Here is a 19,230-nt window from a genome sequence, read left to right as displayed (position 1 = left end):
AATAGGAATTTTCTAACCATTTTTTCTATAAGTAAAGCCGCATGAAGATATTCTAATAATTTTTAAAAAAATTTCTTGTAAGCAAATATTAATTATTTAATTTATTAAACCCCATACACATATACACCTCTTCTTGAATACTTGTATTTAATTCAATTTTTCACATATACACCTCTTCTTCTTGATTACTTGTATTTAATACAATTTTCCACCTATAATAAATGCACAACTTAATCCCCAGTTCCCAACCGACTACCCAATGCCCAACCTATACTAATTGCTACATCTCACAATAAGCTAAGTCATAACATTATATATGAAAAATTCTTAGTGTATTCCATCGATGTGGTAAAACTAGTACTAATGTCATTACACTAATTTTTAGAGTTTTTTTTATTTGATTAATTTTTAAAGCTAAATTTAATTAAATTAATTGAGTATTAAAATATAATTTTAATATTTATAAATTACACAAAAAAGAAATATAAAGTCATCTCATATTAATATGGTAACAAAATATATGTTGAAATGTTGGCTAAAGTTCATGTGATTTAACTCTTAAAAAATGAAATATAAAAATTATTTATATATTTAAAATAAATCACTACCACACAACATATCATGAAAATTTTATGTTTACACTTTCTATGAGAAAATATCCATAACTAAACATATTAAACGTACACAAAATTTTAAATTATACATTCAAAGTTCTTATAAAATAATAATTAAAAATATAAATATATTTATAAATTTAATGTGGAAGGAAGTTATAATCAATAGTTGATAGTATATCTTGTTAGGTATGTGCGGTACAATTTAAATTTATCTTTTAATAATTATATGTTAAAATACTTAATTATATATTGGGAAATAAATATCATTTAATAACTCAGTATAGAGAAATTTTATCATTTTTAATGTCGGTAAAAAAAAAATTATCAATTGAATATACAAATAAAAATATTTATTTTTCAGTTATATAAATCTATCAACAAGGGGGTAATTAAACTTCTATTAGGTATATAATTGAATTTTTTTCTACTTAAAATAGTGCTTAACTTATGAAATAATACACAATTTACTATTAAATAATATTAAATGAAAATTAATTATAATTATTATAGTTATTTTTCCATATAATTTCAATTACTCATTAATTTTTTGAATTGAACAAAGAAAAAGATTCCAAATAATACAAATTTAAAGGTAAGTATGGAAGGAAAAAAAATTATTTTTTTTCACTAAATCTATAGCTAGCAAAATCTCTAGAAAAATTTCGGATCACAAAAATCCTGCGTAAATCCCCAAGAAACAATTTTCAGATAAATTCATAACAACAAAATCCCCCAATATTTTTCCAAGTAATAAATTTCGTAGGTAAATCCCCAACAATAAGTCCCTAGCTAAATCCGCAACAAATAATCCCCCAATATTTCCCCAAGTAATAAATTTCGTAGGTAAATCCCAAGAATATGTCACCAGCTAATTTCACAACAAATAATCTCCAAATAATTTTCCACGTAGTAAAATTCCACATAAATTTCCACGAGAATATCTCCATGTAAATTCATAGGATAAATTACTTGGAGATTTTTTTATGGATAAAAAAAGGATTTTAAAAAAAAATATATATATGTCCATGTACCTGCGGATTTACCTAAGGATAATGTACCCGCTGATATATTTCCCCAGGTGATGTCACAAGTAAAAAATTTGTGCAATATGGCGCCAAATTCACCTGTGGAATTTGTTGGGAAAATATGATTTACCGGTAATATATCCTAATATTAAGGAATTTAAAATATTCGCAAGAAAATCTGCATCTATTTCCTGCGAAATATTTTGCTAGGTAAGATCCCCATGTAATTCACAATTTTCTTGTAGTGGTATTAGAATAACTGTCAATATATACTATGTTAAGACTTCTACTTTTATGTCAAACTCTTTTATGATATGAGATTCTCTAGTTTTGTCTATTACGTTGTGTTTTATGTATGTCAAGGAGATTGTATAGGGCCTCTCGAGAGCTTATAAGTCATGTCACGTCTAGGTGTACTTTGGGTCGTTACAAAGACCCTAAAACAAAATCTGCACATATTAATCTTCTTCAGAGTAAATAAATATTTTTTCAGTTCTAATTTATGTGATATTATTGAAATTTTGAGATTTAGACCGTAAATTTGAAAATCCATAAAAATACTGCTAAGTCTGACCTAATTTATATGCTACATTTTCCTTTCCAATCATTCCTAAAAAGAATGAAATAATTTTTTGTTCGGAAAATACTTAATAGTACTACAAGTATTCAATCTAAGTTGGATCCTACTTATTTGATAAAAAAATCTATAACGGCTTACTCTTTTTAAGAGTAGTTTTTAAACAATGCAAAGTTTTTCCATATTTCTTAAACTTCATGCATAGTTAAACCATATCATATAAATTGAGATTGAGATAATATAAATAATTAGCAACTTAAAATATTTTTAAAAACATTTAAAATAATTCTGTAAAAAAAAACTTGATTAATACTTCAAATTTCAATTGTGGCATATAAATTGAGACGGAAAATAATTGTAAAAGAGTAAAAATCTCACTAGGTACGTAATTGTAAAAAGGTTAAAAATTTACTTACCCACACATATTGAACTCATATTTGAAAGGATTAAAGTCGCGTTTAGACATGATTTGAAATCACAATTTGTAATTACATTATTTTGAAATGATAGTTTTGTTTGGCTATGCAGTTTCAATTTCTTAACTTTTTTTTATATTAACATGAAAATCCCACAAGTTTTGAAAACTATTACGATTTTCCGAATTCTAATATAATTTTTAGTAAACCATAGTTCATAAACAAGATATTGTAATATCTTAGGCGCCGAATTGAAAAATTACATATCTCCGTATTTTTTTTATAAATAAGTGTTTGCTATTACAAACTTTCAAATATATATTAGGAAATTTTTTGATAATTTTCACAACTTGCGAGATTTTCATATTTATGAGAAAAAAAACAAATTTCAAAACCCAAATTAACATATTCAAATAAAATTTTAATTTCAAAATAATGTCCAAATTGAGTGAACTTTTAACTTTTTCCTGCGTACCTAGGGAGATTTTTTGATCCACTAAAATCAGTTAAACTAGTTGGGGAGCCATTAATATTTTGTGATCTCTATGTAACAATCATATATATTAGGGTTTTACGCTAATTTTCTATAAAGTTTTATTTTCTCCTTAAAAAGAGTTAAAACATTACCATAATTATTTTACTTTTTTTAAAAAGAAAATATATTTATCTACCATATTTTTGGTTTTTTTTTTCTTAATGAAAAAATTTGGAACTCTATAAATTAAAGACTCTACTTCTCATACAACAACATAAATACATACTAACATTCACGTCAGTGTAGTCTTTTAATAGTTTTATTTATGAGAGATTATTCTCCCAATAAAATTTATATTTTTTAATATTAATTTTCAATATATAGGTCATTTGATTAAATCTTATTAATAATATATTTTTTAGTATAATTTTATTTATTACCTAATTTATTAATTATATAATTTATAAGCTTCCACCTGACATCATAATTCTTTCAAACCCAACCATAGATATCCACAGCCAAAATCAAACTTATACATATGGTCCAAAATTGTCAAAGAGAATTTCTAAAAGCTGAAATTTGTAACGTAAAGATGAATAGTAAAATTGATTAATGTTCCATGATGGTGGAATTGACATGTGGACATATATTCCCTCATCTATTCTTACTAGACTTTAAAAAAAAAAATTAACAGGACTTCAAGAACAAATAATTGATGTTAAGGATAAATATAAAAAAAAAATACTTTCTTTTGATATATATGCTAAAAATGATAAATAAAAGTAAATATTTTTGAAACATAGTGAATAAATAAAAGTGAACACTGATGAAGTAACTATTTCCTCTCTCCCTAATTACTTATCCATATGGAATTGACACACCTATTAAGTAAACAATGATTGACATAGTGAGCTTATTATTTTGCTCCTATTAATTATGAAGTGGATGAATTAAAAAACTTAAAATATTAAAGAAGTTCCACCTTTTTCAAAGTAATTAATTAAGGGTATAATAAGTAAAAATAATTTGTTTTTTCTTGATTTGTCAAAATGGACAAGTAATTAGGAACAACTAAAAAAGAAAAATTGAACAAATAATTAGGGGGTGAGGAAGTAATAGGGAGCGTTGAGAGGGCATTAATGACAATATTTACTCAGCCTCTACAAAAGTTGTATATAATGCAGTCCTATATTCTCATAGCAAAAGGCATAGAGTTGTTGGTTTAGCAAAAACACAATTAACATGGCTTCAAAACCAGGGATTCTGACCGAATGGCCATGGACATGGCTTGGGAATTTCAAGGTACTCATCCTTTCTCTTTTCATCTTGAAGTCATTTCTTTATATTTCTCCTTTTCATAGTCAATCACTTATAATTTAAACATGTATCTTCTTGTCTTTCCCCTCTTTAATCCTGTTGTTGAAAAAGTGTTCTTTTGATGAGTGCCACGTTACCTCTATTTTTTTCTGGGGCTAACCCATCGGTGGCCCTCTAAACTTGGCACGATCTTTTACTTAGACATCTTAACTAGGCTTTGTTCCTTTTAGGCACCTTATGTCACGCCCAACTGTGTCAAAATGACACAGTTGGGCGTGACATAAAGTGCCTAAAATGAACAAAGCCTAGTTAAGGTGTTTAAGTGAAAGATCGTGCCAAATTTAGGGGGCCACCGATGAATTAGCCCTTTTTTTCTGTGATGCACGTTATAGTAGTACGTCTCATAAATAAATGGACCATGGGCATGCCAGCACATGATATTGAATTGATTGATTTTGTTTGTATGTATGTATGTAGTACGTTGTTTTGGCACCATTTGTGGGACGTAGCATTCAGTCATTGTTGAACAGAGAAGATGGAAGCAAGATAGATATTGGATACTTAATTATATTCCCATTTCTCCTATTCCGGATGCTTCACAACCAAATATGGATATCCTTGTCCAGATACAGAACTGCAAAGGGTGATAATCGAATTCTTGATAAGACCATTGAATTTGACCAAGTTGACAGAGAAAGAAATTGGTACGTATATTCATCAAAATTGTTTTGTTTTCACACTCAAATTAAACTATCTCCTCAAACTTTACACAAAACATATAGTACTTTATCAAATACCGGTAAAAACTGATTTTTTTTGGCAACAACAGCTAAATTTGGAGCAATTATTAATTTATAATAAAACAATATGAAGTACTCCTGCATTTTGTTGCCCGTAATCATTTTATTATAGTATATTTTAATACCACCACAGAAAAACACTTTTTTATTAGACGGCAATGTAGTACAAATTTTAATATTTTGTACTTTCTCTTTTGGAACAGTTAAAATTCAAATTTCATTCTAAATTTTGAACGTAATTAAAATGGAACTTATAACCTTCAAAAAGTACATAAAAATATTATCAACTAACTACAAGCTTGAAAATATTTTTAATATAATATTAAAAAAAAAGAATGTAATTAACTCTCTAATTTTTAATTACATCACATGATGATTAATTGAGAGAGAGGAAGTAGATCATTTTAAGATCATTAATTATTGAGTGAGGAAGTTGGGGATATTTTCGATTGAGAGAATGCATAATATTTAGACCTACCCTTGTGGGGATACATCTAAGAAAACAGGTGTCGTAGAAAGCGATTATTGAATAAGCAGGCCGGGCCTAGGCGCGCATATTGAATTTTACGGTTTTAAATAAAGTTAAGATTAATATTTGCAGGGATGATCAAATCCTACTTAATGGACTATTGTTCTATTATGGATACATGAAGTTGGAGCAGTCTCATTACCTTCCTATATGGAGGAGTGATGGTATCATTTTGACAACATTGCTTCATATTGGTCCTGTCGAATTTCTCTATTATTGGCTTCACAGAGCTTTACACCACCACTTTCTTTACTCTCGTTACCATTCACATCACCATTCATCCATTGTAACTGAACCCATTACTTGTAAGTTATCTTTCATTTACTTTTATCTTTATTATATTCACATTTTAATTTATTATTCCTACCTACTAACTAGCTATAGTACCTACCTATCAAATAATATGTACCGCTTTCTTTTTAGTATTTTCCAGAATCAACATTATTTAATCTTTAACATCCCCAATTTAACGATATGACTTGTTAGGCCACTTTTTCCTTACAATAAAAAGACACGTCACACCTGGACTCTCAACAATATTCTTGAGAAAAAAAAGTTGTTAGATTTCGTAGATAATTTGATTACGTCTACTTTAGTTTCCTTAAATTTTTTATCTAATAAAGAGCCACATGATTTAAAACAGATGGCATAATAAATATGACTAGCTAGTAGGACAGATACTGACAAGACATATATGTGACTTCATCAAGACTTGTACACTAGCTAGCATGTTCTCTTTCACCATTCAATTTTTCAAGCTGGCATAACATCATATGAACCGGTAGGATTAAGAGTTCATTCAAAAAAAAAATTAAATTTAACTTTTTTATATATAAATAATAGATATTAAATTTTTTGAATTTTTTTTTATATTTTAAACTCGTTAATAAAAATATTTACTCGTGTCACGGTATATATGAACCCCCATTATACTCCCTCCGTCCCTTTTTACTTGTCCACTTTAGAAATGGCACACAGATTGGGAAAATTGATGAAAGATTGGGCCTTCCTCTTAAAAGTTTTTCAACTGTAAATCAACTAGGAAAAGGACGTCCAAATTAATTGTTATATATATTTATTTGGCAGCTCCTTTACAGTGGGATTTGTTTTCGTTAATTAATTTTAAGCTTTATCGCATTAAAATTGTGTCCTATTTTCGGTGGCATGCACGTTATGAAGGGCCCTTCATTTTGGACAATAAACAACAACCTGAGAGCCACATAAAAAATTAGGCTAAAGTTAATATCTCAAAAATGTTTACTTGCATTTTATCACAAAAATAAATTATCTGCAAATATTTTATAATTGGAATATTTCATTACATATAAATATTTGGCTCTTTGTAACTATTTAAATTGGTCGATACATAGTCACTATTGATTTTTAATTATAATTAATAAACGGTAATAGCGTAATTGCTATTAAATATATATTTTTTTAGAAGAAATTACTAGTAACAATTACATTTTAACAATCTTTGTAAATGCAGCTAAAGTGTATCGATATTTATTCTAATGACAATTAACTAATGCCGATAAAAATTCTAATATGTTAATGAAACTATTTTTGTTGTAGTGAGTTAGTTAGAAAACTGGAAATTGTTAAATAACTGTTGAACGGGCCTTTTAAGGGGGTATTTATTCTCTTTCGAAAAAGTTGAGGTGATAATTGGGCCACCTCAAAGTATAGTTGCGTAACTGTAAATCCGAAACAAGTCAAAGTGAAATTAAGTTGTTAACATTTATAATACATGGACTAATAGCTTATGATTTTTATAACATATATGGACAACAGTACAATTGCAATTAAAATGTAATAGTATTAATTATTTGGGTTAAAAATTAAATTTATGTTTTTATTTTCTTTTTTCAGCTGTGATTCATCCATTTGCAGAGCACATAGCATACTTCTTGCTATTTTCCATACCACTACTCACAACTGTGCTAACAAAGACTGCTTCAATAGTTTCATTTGGTGGATATATCACTTATATTGATTTTATGAACAATATGGGCCATTGCAACTTTGAGATCATTCCCAAGTGGATGTTCTCTACTTTCCCTCCTCTCAAATATTTGATGTATACACCATCGTAAGTCTCTTATTTCTCTACCTTTATGTGTCATACAAGTTCTGAGCACTATTGAAAAATGTATTTTGATTGTGAAAGGTGTAAAAAAGATAGAATAGTAGCTAGTAATAATGTTTCATATGGAAAAAAACTAAGGAAGTTTTTCACTATTTGAGTGAAAATCTGTTTTCCACCATGCATTTTTCCAGTGAGATAGTTCTGTGGAAAAATCATGTTCTATAACACAAATTTTCCACTAATTATTCGTGATGGGAAAACGTAGTATAAAAATTTAATTCTACACAATGAATTCTGCTAACTTTAGTTATATATTTTGATGTAACAGGTACCATTCACTACATCATACTCAATTTAGGACAAATTACTCACTATTCATGCCAATATATGATTACATCTATGGTACATTGGACAAATCATCAGACACATTATATGAAAAATCACTTGAAAGGCAAGGGAAATCACCAGATGTTGTACATTTAACACATCTAACAACACCAGAATCCATTTACCATCTCAGGCTAGGATTTGCTTCTTTCGCTTCGGAACCCTACACCTCTAAGTGGTATTTCTGGTTAATGTGGCCTATCACATTGTGGTCTATGATGGTTACTTGGATTTATGGTCACACATTTACTGTTGAGAGAAATGTGTTCAAGAATCTCAATTTGCAAACTTGGGCCATTCCAAAATATCGTGTACAGGTAACTACTACTACTATTTATTGACATATGTTTACTACGTTCAATATTTTATTACTCTACATCTTTATTTCATTTTCAGTACTTTATGCAATGGCAAAGAGAGACGATTAATAACTTAATTGAAGAAGCTATCATGGAAGCAGATCAAAAAGGCATAAAAGTTTTGAGCCTTGGACTCTTAAATCAGGCAAGTAACATTTTTTTTATTTATTTAGCGGGCAATTGTCTATCTAGAACCGTTTTTATTTTTAATAGTAGAAAATGAAATTTGAAAATTGGAGTTTATTTGTCCCTAAATACAAGTTGGAGTTGTGAGTAATTTGGAGTGAAAACACATTTTTGTTAATTTTCAAATTTTTGAAGATTCTGGAATTCAACTTCGTGTTGAGTTTCGAAATTTTAGGATCAAACATATTTTTAGAAGTTCAACTTAGAAAAAGTGATTTTTTTTTATGACCACACGCAATAATGCTTGTTTTGTACTTTGAACAAAAATTAATTTCATGCATCTATATATATACATGTAACTTTTAATTGCAGGATGAGAAACTGAATAACAATGGGGAGGTTTACATAAGAAGGCACCCTCAAATAAAAGTAAAGTTGGTGGATGGAAGTAGCCTAGCTGTTGCTGTGGTCCTAAATTCAATTCCCAAAGGAACTACCCAAGTGGTCCTTGGAGGCCATTTGTCAAAAGTTGCTAATGCCATTGCCCTTGCTTTATGCCAAGGAGGAGTAAAGGTGATCACATAATTATATATACATTGAATTTCCTCACATTTGTGTCCCTTTTTCTCATTTAATTTACTGTGATTGTGATAGGTCATGGCATTGAGAGAAGAAGAGTACAAAAAGCTCAAATCAAATCTTACTACTGAAGCTGCAATTAATTTACTTCCCTCAAAAACATATAATTCAAAGGTACAAATGATAAAATCAATGGAAAAGATTGTTTATCTTGCTACCTCGTCTTAAGATAAGATATATGCAATAGGACTTTAAGCGCACCTAAGCACTTTTGTCCATAGAGAATATTGGGGACTAAAGTCTCCAGGGGTTTCTATGCAGCAAGTCTCTCATTGCTTTCACATCAAATAATAAATAAAAGTATTTACTTAAGTCGGAAAAAAGAATATGTTTTTATTTTAAAGAATTGTTTATTGCAGATATGGCTAGTAGGGGATGGATTGAATGAAGATGAACAATTGAAAGCACCAAAAGGAACACTTTTCATTCCATTTTCACAATTCCCACCAAGAAAAACTCGCAAGGATTGCTTCTACTTTCACACACCGGCAATGATTACTCCAAAACACTTTGAAAATGTGGATTCTTGCGAGGTTAGAATTATACTACAATTACCTTAGGGATTGTTTAGTATTTGGTTTGAAAATGAGTTATGCATGTATTAAAAATCCTACACAAGTAATATAACGTTTGGTAGCTGGTTAAGAGGTAAATTATTCATGTATAAAGTTATACAGTGCTTGATTTGCTATTTAGAAATCCAGAATCTACGTATTATTTTATGCAAGATAGAAGATAATAAGTAATGCATGAATAAGCAAATTCTGCATAACTAATCTATGCAAAAAATAATACTTAGATTCCCATATAACTAATTCGTACTTGCATAACTCCAACCAGTTACCAAATGACCCCTTAGTTTATTTTTCGAAGTTTAATTTGATCCTTTTTATCATGTAAGAAATCTCAAGTTTTTTTTTTCTTTTATAACAATAGAATTGGCTGCCAAGAAGAGTGATGAGCGCTTGGCGTATGGCAGGAATTCTACACGCACTTGAAGATTGGCAAGAACATGAGTGCGGGAACATGATGTTTGACATCGAGAAAGTGTGGAAAGCAAGTCTTGTTCATGGTTTTCAGCCAATATCTGTGGCTTCTGCTTCTGAATCAAAGGCTTAAGTTAAACACTTTTGTCATCTAGCATTGGTGTGGTGGCTTATGAATTAAAAGAAAAAGTTTAATGTACCTACTTGCTATATCAAATCTTATATATTGCTCCTAATATGTCATACCTTTCTTCGTTTCTTTAAGAATTTCTATGTTGTTCTCTCGATGTTGAACTATATTACTTCTATTATATAAGATATAATTAGCTTTTTCATTTAAGTTTAGGCTTAATATTATCCAAGTACTAGATAGAAAAAGTCTCTATTTTTTTTCCCATTGACTTCTAATGGAGTTTGAATTTGCAGGTAATTTTAGTATCTAGTAAAGAGTAGAGGCGTAAATTTAAATTATTTTTCTTGAAGAATTTTGGCACGTGAAAGCACTTTATGTTTGAAGCTTCATTAATGACATGAACTGAACATGAGAAAATTTAATGACAGCAAGGATACGCAAAAATAAAACAATGATAAAACAATGGAGCAATAATTATGTAGTAAAGAACAAATTTGACATTCCTGTTATTCTAAGTTACTTTGCAGTTTTAATGATTTAACAAACTATGAGATCTAATACGAGACCTAATCCAATGAGAATCAACATGAGAGATTGAGAGTTGGTTATAACAAAAGGACAATTATAAAAAGCTGCAACATTGTCACTGGAGAGGTTGGTGTGCGTTTGTCTGCAGAGCAGTAGTACTCTCAGGCAATGGTATTAATCCAAGGTTGTGTTAATCTTATAAGAGTCTCTTCTCCAATGACACAATCTAGTTTTTTGCATTCTTGAAAATCACACAGCAAAAGCCATTCTCTCAAGAAATATTTCTCGAAGAACAACAAGGGACCTGATAGAGTTATCTTTGTTCTTAGCTGTTATTTAGGATTATATTTTTATTCTTATTCTTGTAAGATCTATTCCTTATAAGTTATAAAGGTTTTAGATCATCTAAAGCATTTCTTGAGTTTTCTGAGTTGTAGCTAGAGCAAGGGGGTTCTCACGTAAACTCTTGAGTTGTTTACTTTGAGTTGTTATGTTCCGCACTATTATTGTGTCAAGGGACCTAGTCCATTGACTAGTTGTGGACACATATTTTCTATCAATTGGTATCAGAGTCTGCCTCTATAAACAACTTACACCGAGAGAGAACCTAGGTTTGAAATGGCTGCTCCACTAAATTTGGAAGAGGGACAACCGTCAATCAGGCCACCTCGATTTTATGTTCAGTTTTATGGTTGGTGGAAAACTCGTATGCATGACTTCCTCATGGATGATGATAATGAGTTTTGGGATATCGTGCTAGATGGTCCTCAAATTCCAAAGATCAATGTGAAAGAAGGATAATTCACCATGGTTGTTCCTAAAACTCGACAACAATACAATGAAGCCGATAGAAAAAAAATTGAAAAGAATTACAATGCTAAGAAGCTTTTGGTGTGTGGTATAGGAGCCGATGAATACAACAAGATCTATGCATGAGAAACTGCAAACGAGATCTGAGATTGCTTAAAAACTGCTCATGAAGGGACGACATAGGTGAAGGAATCAAAAGTGGATATTGATACCACTCAGTATGAGAACTTCACTACCGATGGAGAATGAAATCATACAAGATATGCACACCGGGTTTACTTCCTTCATGAATGAGCTTTCTTGCTTGGGATAACCAATTCATTCAAGTAAGCATGTAAGGAAGGTGCTAAGATTTATTCCCAAGTATTTGGCAAGTAAAGTAGATGTTATAACAGAAGCAAAGAGCCTGAAGGTTCATACTATTGATGCACATATTGGGAATCTTCAAACTCATGAGATGAGCATGCAACATGAGTTCTCCAAAACAAGAAGTAAAGAAGGATAAATCACTGGCTCTCAAGGTTTCACAAAGTTAGATCTGTGAAGAAGACGTGGATATGGCTTATCTAACTCGTAGATTCCAAAAAATTGGGAGAAAACATGAAGGTTTTTGTGAAGAAAGGAAACTCTAGCAGGGAAACTAAGGTTAATGATTTGTGCCACAAGTGTGGCTGTAACACCCGAAAGTTGGAAAGTCAAAAAGGAAGGAAAACACTAATTTTTGGGCACTGAGCAAGTTCTACAAGTCCAACCTATGAGTCGTAGGAATTCATATGGGCCGTAAAAGGGAAGTCGTAGACCTGGAGATGAGTTTTGGAAAATTAAGTTTATGAAGTTGGACCTACGACTTGACTGGATGAGCCATAGGAGTTTGGACGGACCGTAATGACACCAATGGGATTGATTCATAGTTTTAATTTAGGATCTCAGTTCCACGGAAAGAGTTGACAGGTCATCATGTGGTCTATGGGTCATAGGATGGGCCTCATTGAAGGGGTGTAGACTTAGTGAAAGTTTGGACTGAAAGTTGAGTTCTACGGATGGGCTCTACGGATCGTAGAAATTTGGATGAACCATAGAAAGGTCTCGTACGATGAAAGGTGAAATTTAGGTTTTTGAAATTTGTTCTACGATTGACCAGTACGGACCTTAGAAAGTTCTACGGATCGTAGGTCACAATCGTAGGTTTGACCGACAATTATTTTTAAAGGGTATTTGAGTCTTTTCATATGCACCTAATTCCTATACTACTTCATTTTGATCCTAATTCTAAGCCCTATAACTATTCTCCACCCTTAGAAATTTCCCCAACTCTTTCAGTCCCTCAAATTGCCAAAACCCTCTCCAAAGTTTTCTCCAAAATTGTCTCTCTAGATCAAGGAAGAAGCTTATGTTCTTCAAGTTCAAGTCTCCTTTCTTCATCATTCCTTAAGGCTTCAATCAATATATATATATATGGAGTTCATCAATGGATTCTGTTTATCCATTGAGTCCCCAAAAATTCTTCAATTCATTTTCAATTTGATTGGTTACGATTTTCATTCAATTCCTCATGGATTCTATTTATATGAGTTCAATTGTTTGATTTTGACCATATTATGACTATTTATATTCAATTATATGCTTTCCAATCAATTCCATATGAATCCATGCATTGATCATGATTTTGACTATGAACCCTAAATTACATGAATTTGAAGAAAGCCAGGAATCTATGAATGATGTTTCATAAACTGATGCATGGCATATGAAAAAAATATTGATTATGATCTTGGTTTCTTTTGGATGAGCATCAATGAAATTGTGAAAGGTGTTCTCACATATGCATGAATCGTTAAAGGTTTTCTCACATACTTAAGAAATCATGAATGTTGAAAGGTTTTCTCACAGATGGTTTAAGGAGCTACGCTATGATGTTTCTAGCATAGATTCATAACTTAATTGTGCTTTTACATGAATGATAATGATTTTATTTATATGAATATTCCGTTGGGATTCTTACTTAGCACCGAGAGAATATTGAGATGAAGGCTCTCTCGTTAGTAGAGATCGGGTCTCTAGTAGCAATCTCCTTGTTCCTATCTATGTGCCCCCGTAGGTTGTCTTAAGCATGCCCCGAGCCTACACCCTGGGTGGGACTGGCACTCGAAGACCATTGCTGGCCTCATGCGAACCATTAGCCTGGCTTACTTAACTCAGCAAAAGACAATATTCATATCTATAATGATCAATGAACTCAACTGAACTGAATAATAAAATAACTGAGAATGTTTTAAAGATTAAACATTCAACTTGGACAAAAGTGGCAACCTAAGTCTTAACAATGAGAAATGTTAATGAAAAGACTCAAAGGACTAACATCTGTCTGTCTATGAAGCCTCTAAAACAACTGAGATGGATGTTGGGATAAACCCCACAATATCCTAATGAACTAACTAGAAAGCAATGAACATAGATCCTCCGGAATGCAAGGAGGCTCACCGACTGACTCTGAACTGCTCACTGGATCAACGGTGCACTAGAATGCCAATCATAGTTACCTGTGTCTGCATCATAAGACGATGCAGGCTAACTGGCATCAGTACATTAAATGTACGAATATGCGAGTTGGAATGCTAAAACAACATAGGCTGGAAAGAGAATCTGAAAGAAACACTTACCTTGGCTCTTCTCAACTCATGAATACTTAACTGAACTCATTTCAATATAAAGCAGTTTAAAACAAATGCAATATAAAGAAAAAGCTATTTAAAAACATGATGTCAACTCTGTGTATATACAAGGATACAACATAACTCTGAAATGTATGTAAAAATTACAATAAACTGATGTATATAAAAATACAATAACTTCTGTGGGAGTTTCTCTAACCGACAACCATCACATAAGAGCTATAGTGATGATACAACGATCTACCTCATGCTGCCAGAGCATCCTATACTCGGCCAAAGGTATAGAACCTGAACTACTAAGTGGATCCACTAGTCTATTGTGAAAATGGTTCATCTAAAAAGTATGACCCTTTTCTACCCATGGTGGCTACATGGTTTTATGGAGACGTGAGTTATCTGAGCTCATGCTCGCCCCCAATTCGGTGCTCAATACTACTCCCAAAATATACTAGCTCTTATGTTTAAACACATACTTCTTTCTGTGATTTGAGATTAGTGCTCAAAAAAACTTAGCTCAAAGGCTATCTTGGAAATCAAAGTTTCCTCTCTTGGTTAATTTAGAAAGCGATTACTCTTTTCAGAAAACTAGTTCGAAGGCTCTTTGGAAATCTCAGTTTCCGTTCTTATTTAAATGTGAAAACATTTTAAACCTCTTTGGGAATACTTAGTCCCCATATACTTTTTGAAGAAAAGAACTTCAAATATACTCTTTACTGAACTAAAAAACTTAAGTCTTAAACCAAAGTTAAAATGTTTGCAAAAGACTTTTGGAAAACTCTAAGAACTTCTCTTGACTTGACTCTTACTTCTGTTGACTTGACTCTTAACTTTCCTTGAATTGAATTATGGATTATAGGTTCATGATCTCATGTTTATGGATGATTTTATGATGTTTAGGTGTATCTTAGAGTGTTGGAATTAACTAGAAAACATAGGTACATTGCTAAGGAACAAGTACGAAAAGGTGGAGAACGAATGGGGAGAACTGGCATCCCTGGCGCTCTGAGAGGCGCAGGGGGCCAGCCCTAAAACTTCAGAGGACCTGCTGGGGTGTGCTGGCTGGTGCGACGCCCCACCCCCTTTCCCCAAGTGTTTGACGACTTGTGTTCTCCGTTTTTCAACTCTAAACCCTCTTAACTTTAATGGTTCTTTTCCCAAACACTTAGGATCATTTATATTCTAAATATATGATAGATTCAAACCAAAATTTCACCCGGAAACACGAATCAAATTGCAAGAACCATCAACAACGCAACCCACAAGAAATTCAAACGAAACTTCAACAATGTTCATCACGAACTCAATTTCTAAACTTTCAAAGAATTTAATTCGCTGAATTAAATTATGGTTGGCGTGTGGGTGAACTGACCCAACGCTATGTGATATCACATACCTTGTAGGGATCACCCCCAATGAAATCCACACACAAAGCTCGAACGTTTCTTAGCGATTCTTGATTTCTCTTCTCTTTTTCTCCAAGCCCTAGCGTGAACTCTAACTTTTCTAAACTGACTAAAATCTTGTTTTACCCCAATTAAATCCTAAAAACAAATTAGAAAAAATTAGGTAAGGAAAAAACTAATTTACCTTTCCAAAAACCCGGATTGGACATTTCTTTAATCCAACAACCCAACTTCCAAAGGGCATAACTCACTCATCCGAACTTGGAATCGCACAAACTTGGCGGCGTTGGATAGATAATTCCAAGATATTTCCAACCATATCTGAAACACTCCTAAATCATTCTGATATAGGAGTTATGGTCGTTTGAAGTTGACCAAAAACTCACTTTTAACATAACTTGAACCAATTTCCAGATTTCAATTCTTTCCAAAAATCATTATTTCCAAATTCTTAGCTTCTTCCTAGATATTTCGAATTGAGAGATGTTACACATGGCTAGTGGATCCACCTAAGCTAGAAGTTTAAGGTCGTTTCCTTGGCAAACAAAGACATCTCTTTTCAGTGTGGAAGTAAGACATCAGATTTCATACTATAGCTCACATGGTATATGTCGGTTAATAGTAAATATCCCACAAAAAATGAACTAAGTTTTTTTCAAATGTTTTATGAAGCTTTCCTCATGATTTTAGATGCATTGACCATGTTCATGATTATGATTCTTCCTTATTTACTATGCTAGCTTGGTCATGCATATCATATTTTAGATTATGTTCTATTATGATCATCTCTTATGTTTTATTGCATTATCCTCATACTTAGTACATTCCATGTACTAATGCATACCTATGCCTATATTGTTTCACTAATATAGGGTGTGATGATTCCTCTCCATCCGCTCATGGATAGTTGGTGATCATTAGAGTTTGTAAAGTTGGTTAGTCCTCATGTTCCGAGGACAAAGACATCTTTACTTTATTTCCTTTAAGTTTTAGTAATTTCGGACTTTATATGTGGTGTACGAGTTACGTCCCAACCACTCCTTTTGATGTAATAGTGGTTTGTCTAGACTTTTATTTACTTCCACTTATATGTCAAATGCTTACTTCTTATAATATTTCTTGATTTTCTTTATAATGTTGTGTATATGTATGTCAAGTGGCTTGNTGTACGAGTTACGTCCCAACCACTCCTTTTGATGTAATAGTGGTTTGTCTAGACTTTTATTTACTTCCACTTATATGTCAAATGCTTACTTCTTATAAGATTTCTTGATTTTATTTATAATGTTGTGTATATGTATGTCAAGTGGCTTGTGTAGGGCCTCTTTGGATCTTGTATGCCGCATCAAGTCCAGGGTGTACTTTGGGTCCTGAAAAACTTGGCATTCAGAGCACAAGGCTTTTGAAAAATGTCCTAGAATGTTTGACAAGTCGTGTTGAGTAGAGTATTTTTCATAAGTGTGAAGCATGCCACATTTATGAATAGGAGGCCTCAAAGTGTTTGGGAAACTTCACTTCTTTCATTACTCTAAAGTTGTTCCATAGAGTCTATCTCTATAAATATCCTTCTCCTAAATTGTGTTCTTCATGATATGGCCCATCAAAGAGCTTATATGAGAAGGAATACAACTAGAAGTGCTCAGCAGAATGCAATAAATGACCCACCTAGGGCTGTAGAGGAGCAACCAGACGTTGAAGAGAGAGCTCCTCCTCAACACCAACCAATAGCTCCAAGGGGTCGAGCACCAGAGAAATAACACATGGTCTTCGAGGAAGATGACCTGGATTTGGACGGGGCTGGAGCCACCAGAGCGATTGTGTAACCCCCACTACCTCCAGGTGTAATGTTCATAATCACCAACACTATGATTCAACCGTTGAATTTGAAGGGAATGTTCAGGGGTGCGGCTGGTGATGATGCTAACCATCACTTGATGAACTTTGTAGCAATTTGTAAATCACAGGAAATCCCTGGGGTCAGCCAAACTGCTATGAGGTTGAGGTTATTTCTATTGTCTCTAACTGGAGAGGCGACGAACTGGCTGAATGAATTGCGAGATGATTCAATAAGAACTTGGGCAAAACTGAAAGAAGCATTCTTGGAAAGGTCCTTTCCTGAAACCAAAGAACTGCAGATGAAGGACGAGATTGGGGTGCACAAGTACCTCCCAAGGGAATCAATGCATGACACTTGGTTGAGATTCAGTCAGAAGCTGAAGAAATGTCCAAACCATGGCCTTACTGAAAGACACTTGAAACATGTATTCTACAGGTCACTGAATTTTGTGACTAAACCTATCATTGATGCAGTTTATGGAGGTTCATTCAGGAGGAATCCATTCCCAGATATTATCATAATAATAGATGAAGTATCTAACAATACTAGAGCATGTCACATTAGGGATGCTGAAGTAGGAGATCTTGGGTTCACTTTTGAGCTCTTAGTTGAATAGAAAAAGAGAGAAGAAAAAAGATATTAGGATATGGCTCACATGAGAACTCAAATGGATATGCTCACAAAACAAATCATGTCAAGTTCTGAGAAGGTAAATGTTGTGGGAGCATCAAACAAGTATGAAGATCATGATATTAATCTAGATGAGGAGGCCAAATACTTGAGTAATCAGGTGGGGGGGTTGGAATTATAGTTCGAGAAACCAAGGATATAATTTAGAAAACTAAGGTCAGAACTACCAGAGAGAGGGGCAGTATGATAGATTAGGAAACTGAGAACAAGGACTCTGGCAGAGCAAATAAGGGTACAAAAATGACCGCAATGGTGTGTATATACCTCCAGGTAATACAGATTCACCAAGTGGCAGTTCCAGTGGGTCCAAAATAGAGGATATTTTGGCTAAGGTGTTGCAAAAGGTTGAATCAACTAATGCAAGTGTGAAAGAAATGAAGAGTGGTTTCTCCAGTATGAGTCAGCTAGTAGATTATCACACCACTTCTATCAAGCAGTTGGAGCAACAGTTGGGACAACTATCAGCATCACTAAATCTGAGAAAGAATGGTTCACTACCAAGTGACACTATTCAGAACCCCAAAAAAGATGGGCATTGCATGGCCATTACCACTAGAAGTAGTAAGATCCTAAATGAGTCAAAACCTGCAGGTATTGAACATGAACAGAGTATAAGAAGAAATAAGGAAAAAGAGGTTGAAGTTGAACATGTAGATGATACATAAGGGGCTCAACCAACATCGAAGCTTGCTAAAGTAAAGGAAATAGAAGTCAAGGCAACTTTGACTTTATAACATATACCGAGATCGCCTCCTCTATTCCCTCAAAGACTCAAGAAGAAAGCTAAAGATGGAAGGTTTGCAAAATTCATAACC

General features: G+C 32.6%; 1 protein-coding gene across 1 annotated transcript; it reads left to right on the top strand.

Moving 5' to 3' along the window:
- The first annotated feature begins 4,256 nt into the window (after window positions 1-4,256).
- LOC125873065 (very-long-chain aldehyde decarbonylase CER1-like) lies at window positions 4,257-10,682 on the top strand. Its single transcript, XM_049553930.1, has 10 exons — window positions 4,257-4,412; window positions 4,905-5,131; window positions 5,829-6,061; window positions 7,629-7,848; window positions 8,174-8,549; window positions 8,629-8,736; window positions 9,090-9,290; window positions 9,372-9,470; window positions 9,716-9,889; window positions 10,293-10,682. The coding sequence occupies exons 1-10, from the start codon at window positions 4,353-4,355 to the stop codon at window positions 10,473-10,475; spliced, it is 1,881 nt and encodes a 626-aa protein (XP_049409887.1). The 5' UTR covers window positions 4,257-4,352; the 3' UTR covers window positions 10,476-10,682.
- Window positions 10,683-19,230: the final 8,548 nt, after the last annotated feature.

Source organism: Solanum stenotomum, chromosome 8 (assembly GCF_019186545.1).
Source record: "Solanum stenotomum isolate F172 chromosome 8, ASM1918654v1, whole genome shotgun sequence".
In the NCBI taxonomy this organism is placed as follows: Eukaryota; Viridiplantae; Streptophyta; class Magnoliopsida; order Solanales; family Solanaceae; genus Solanum; species Solanum stenotomum.
Note: the sequence above shows the minus strand (reverse complement) of the source record. Positions and strands in the feature narration are given on the sequence as shown.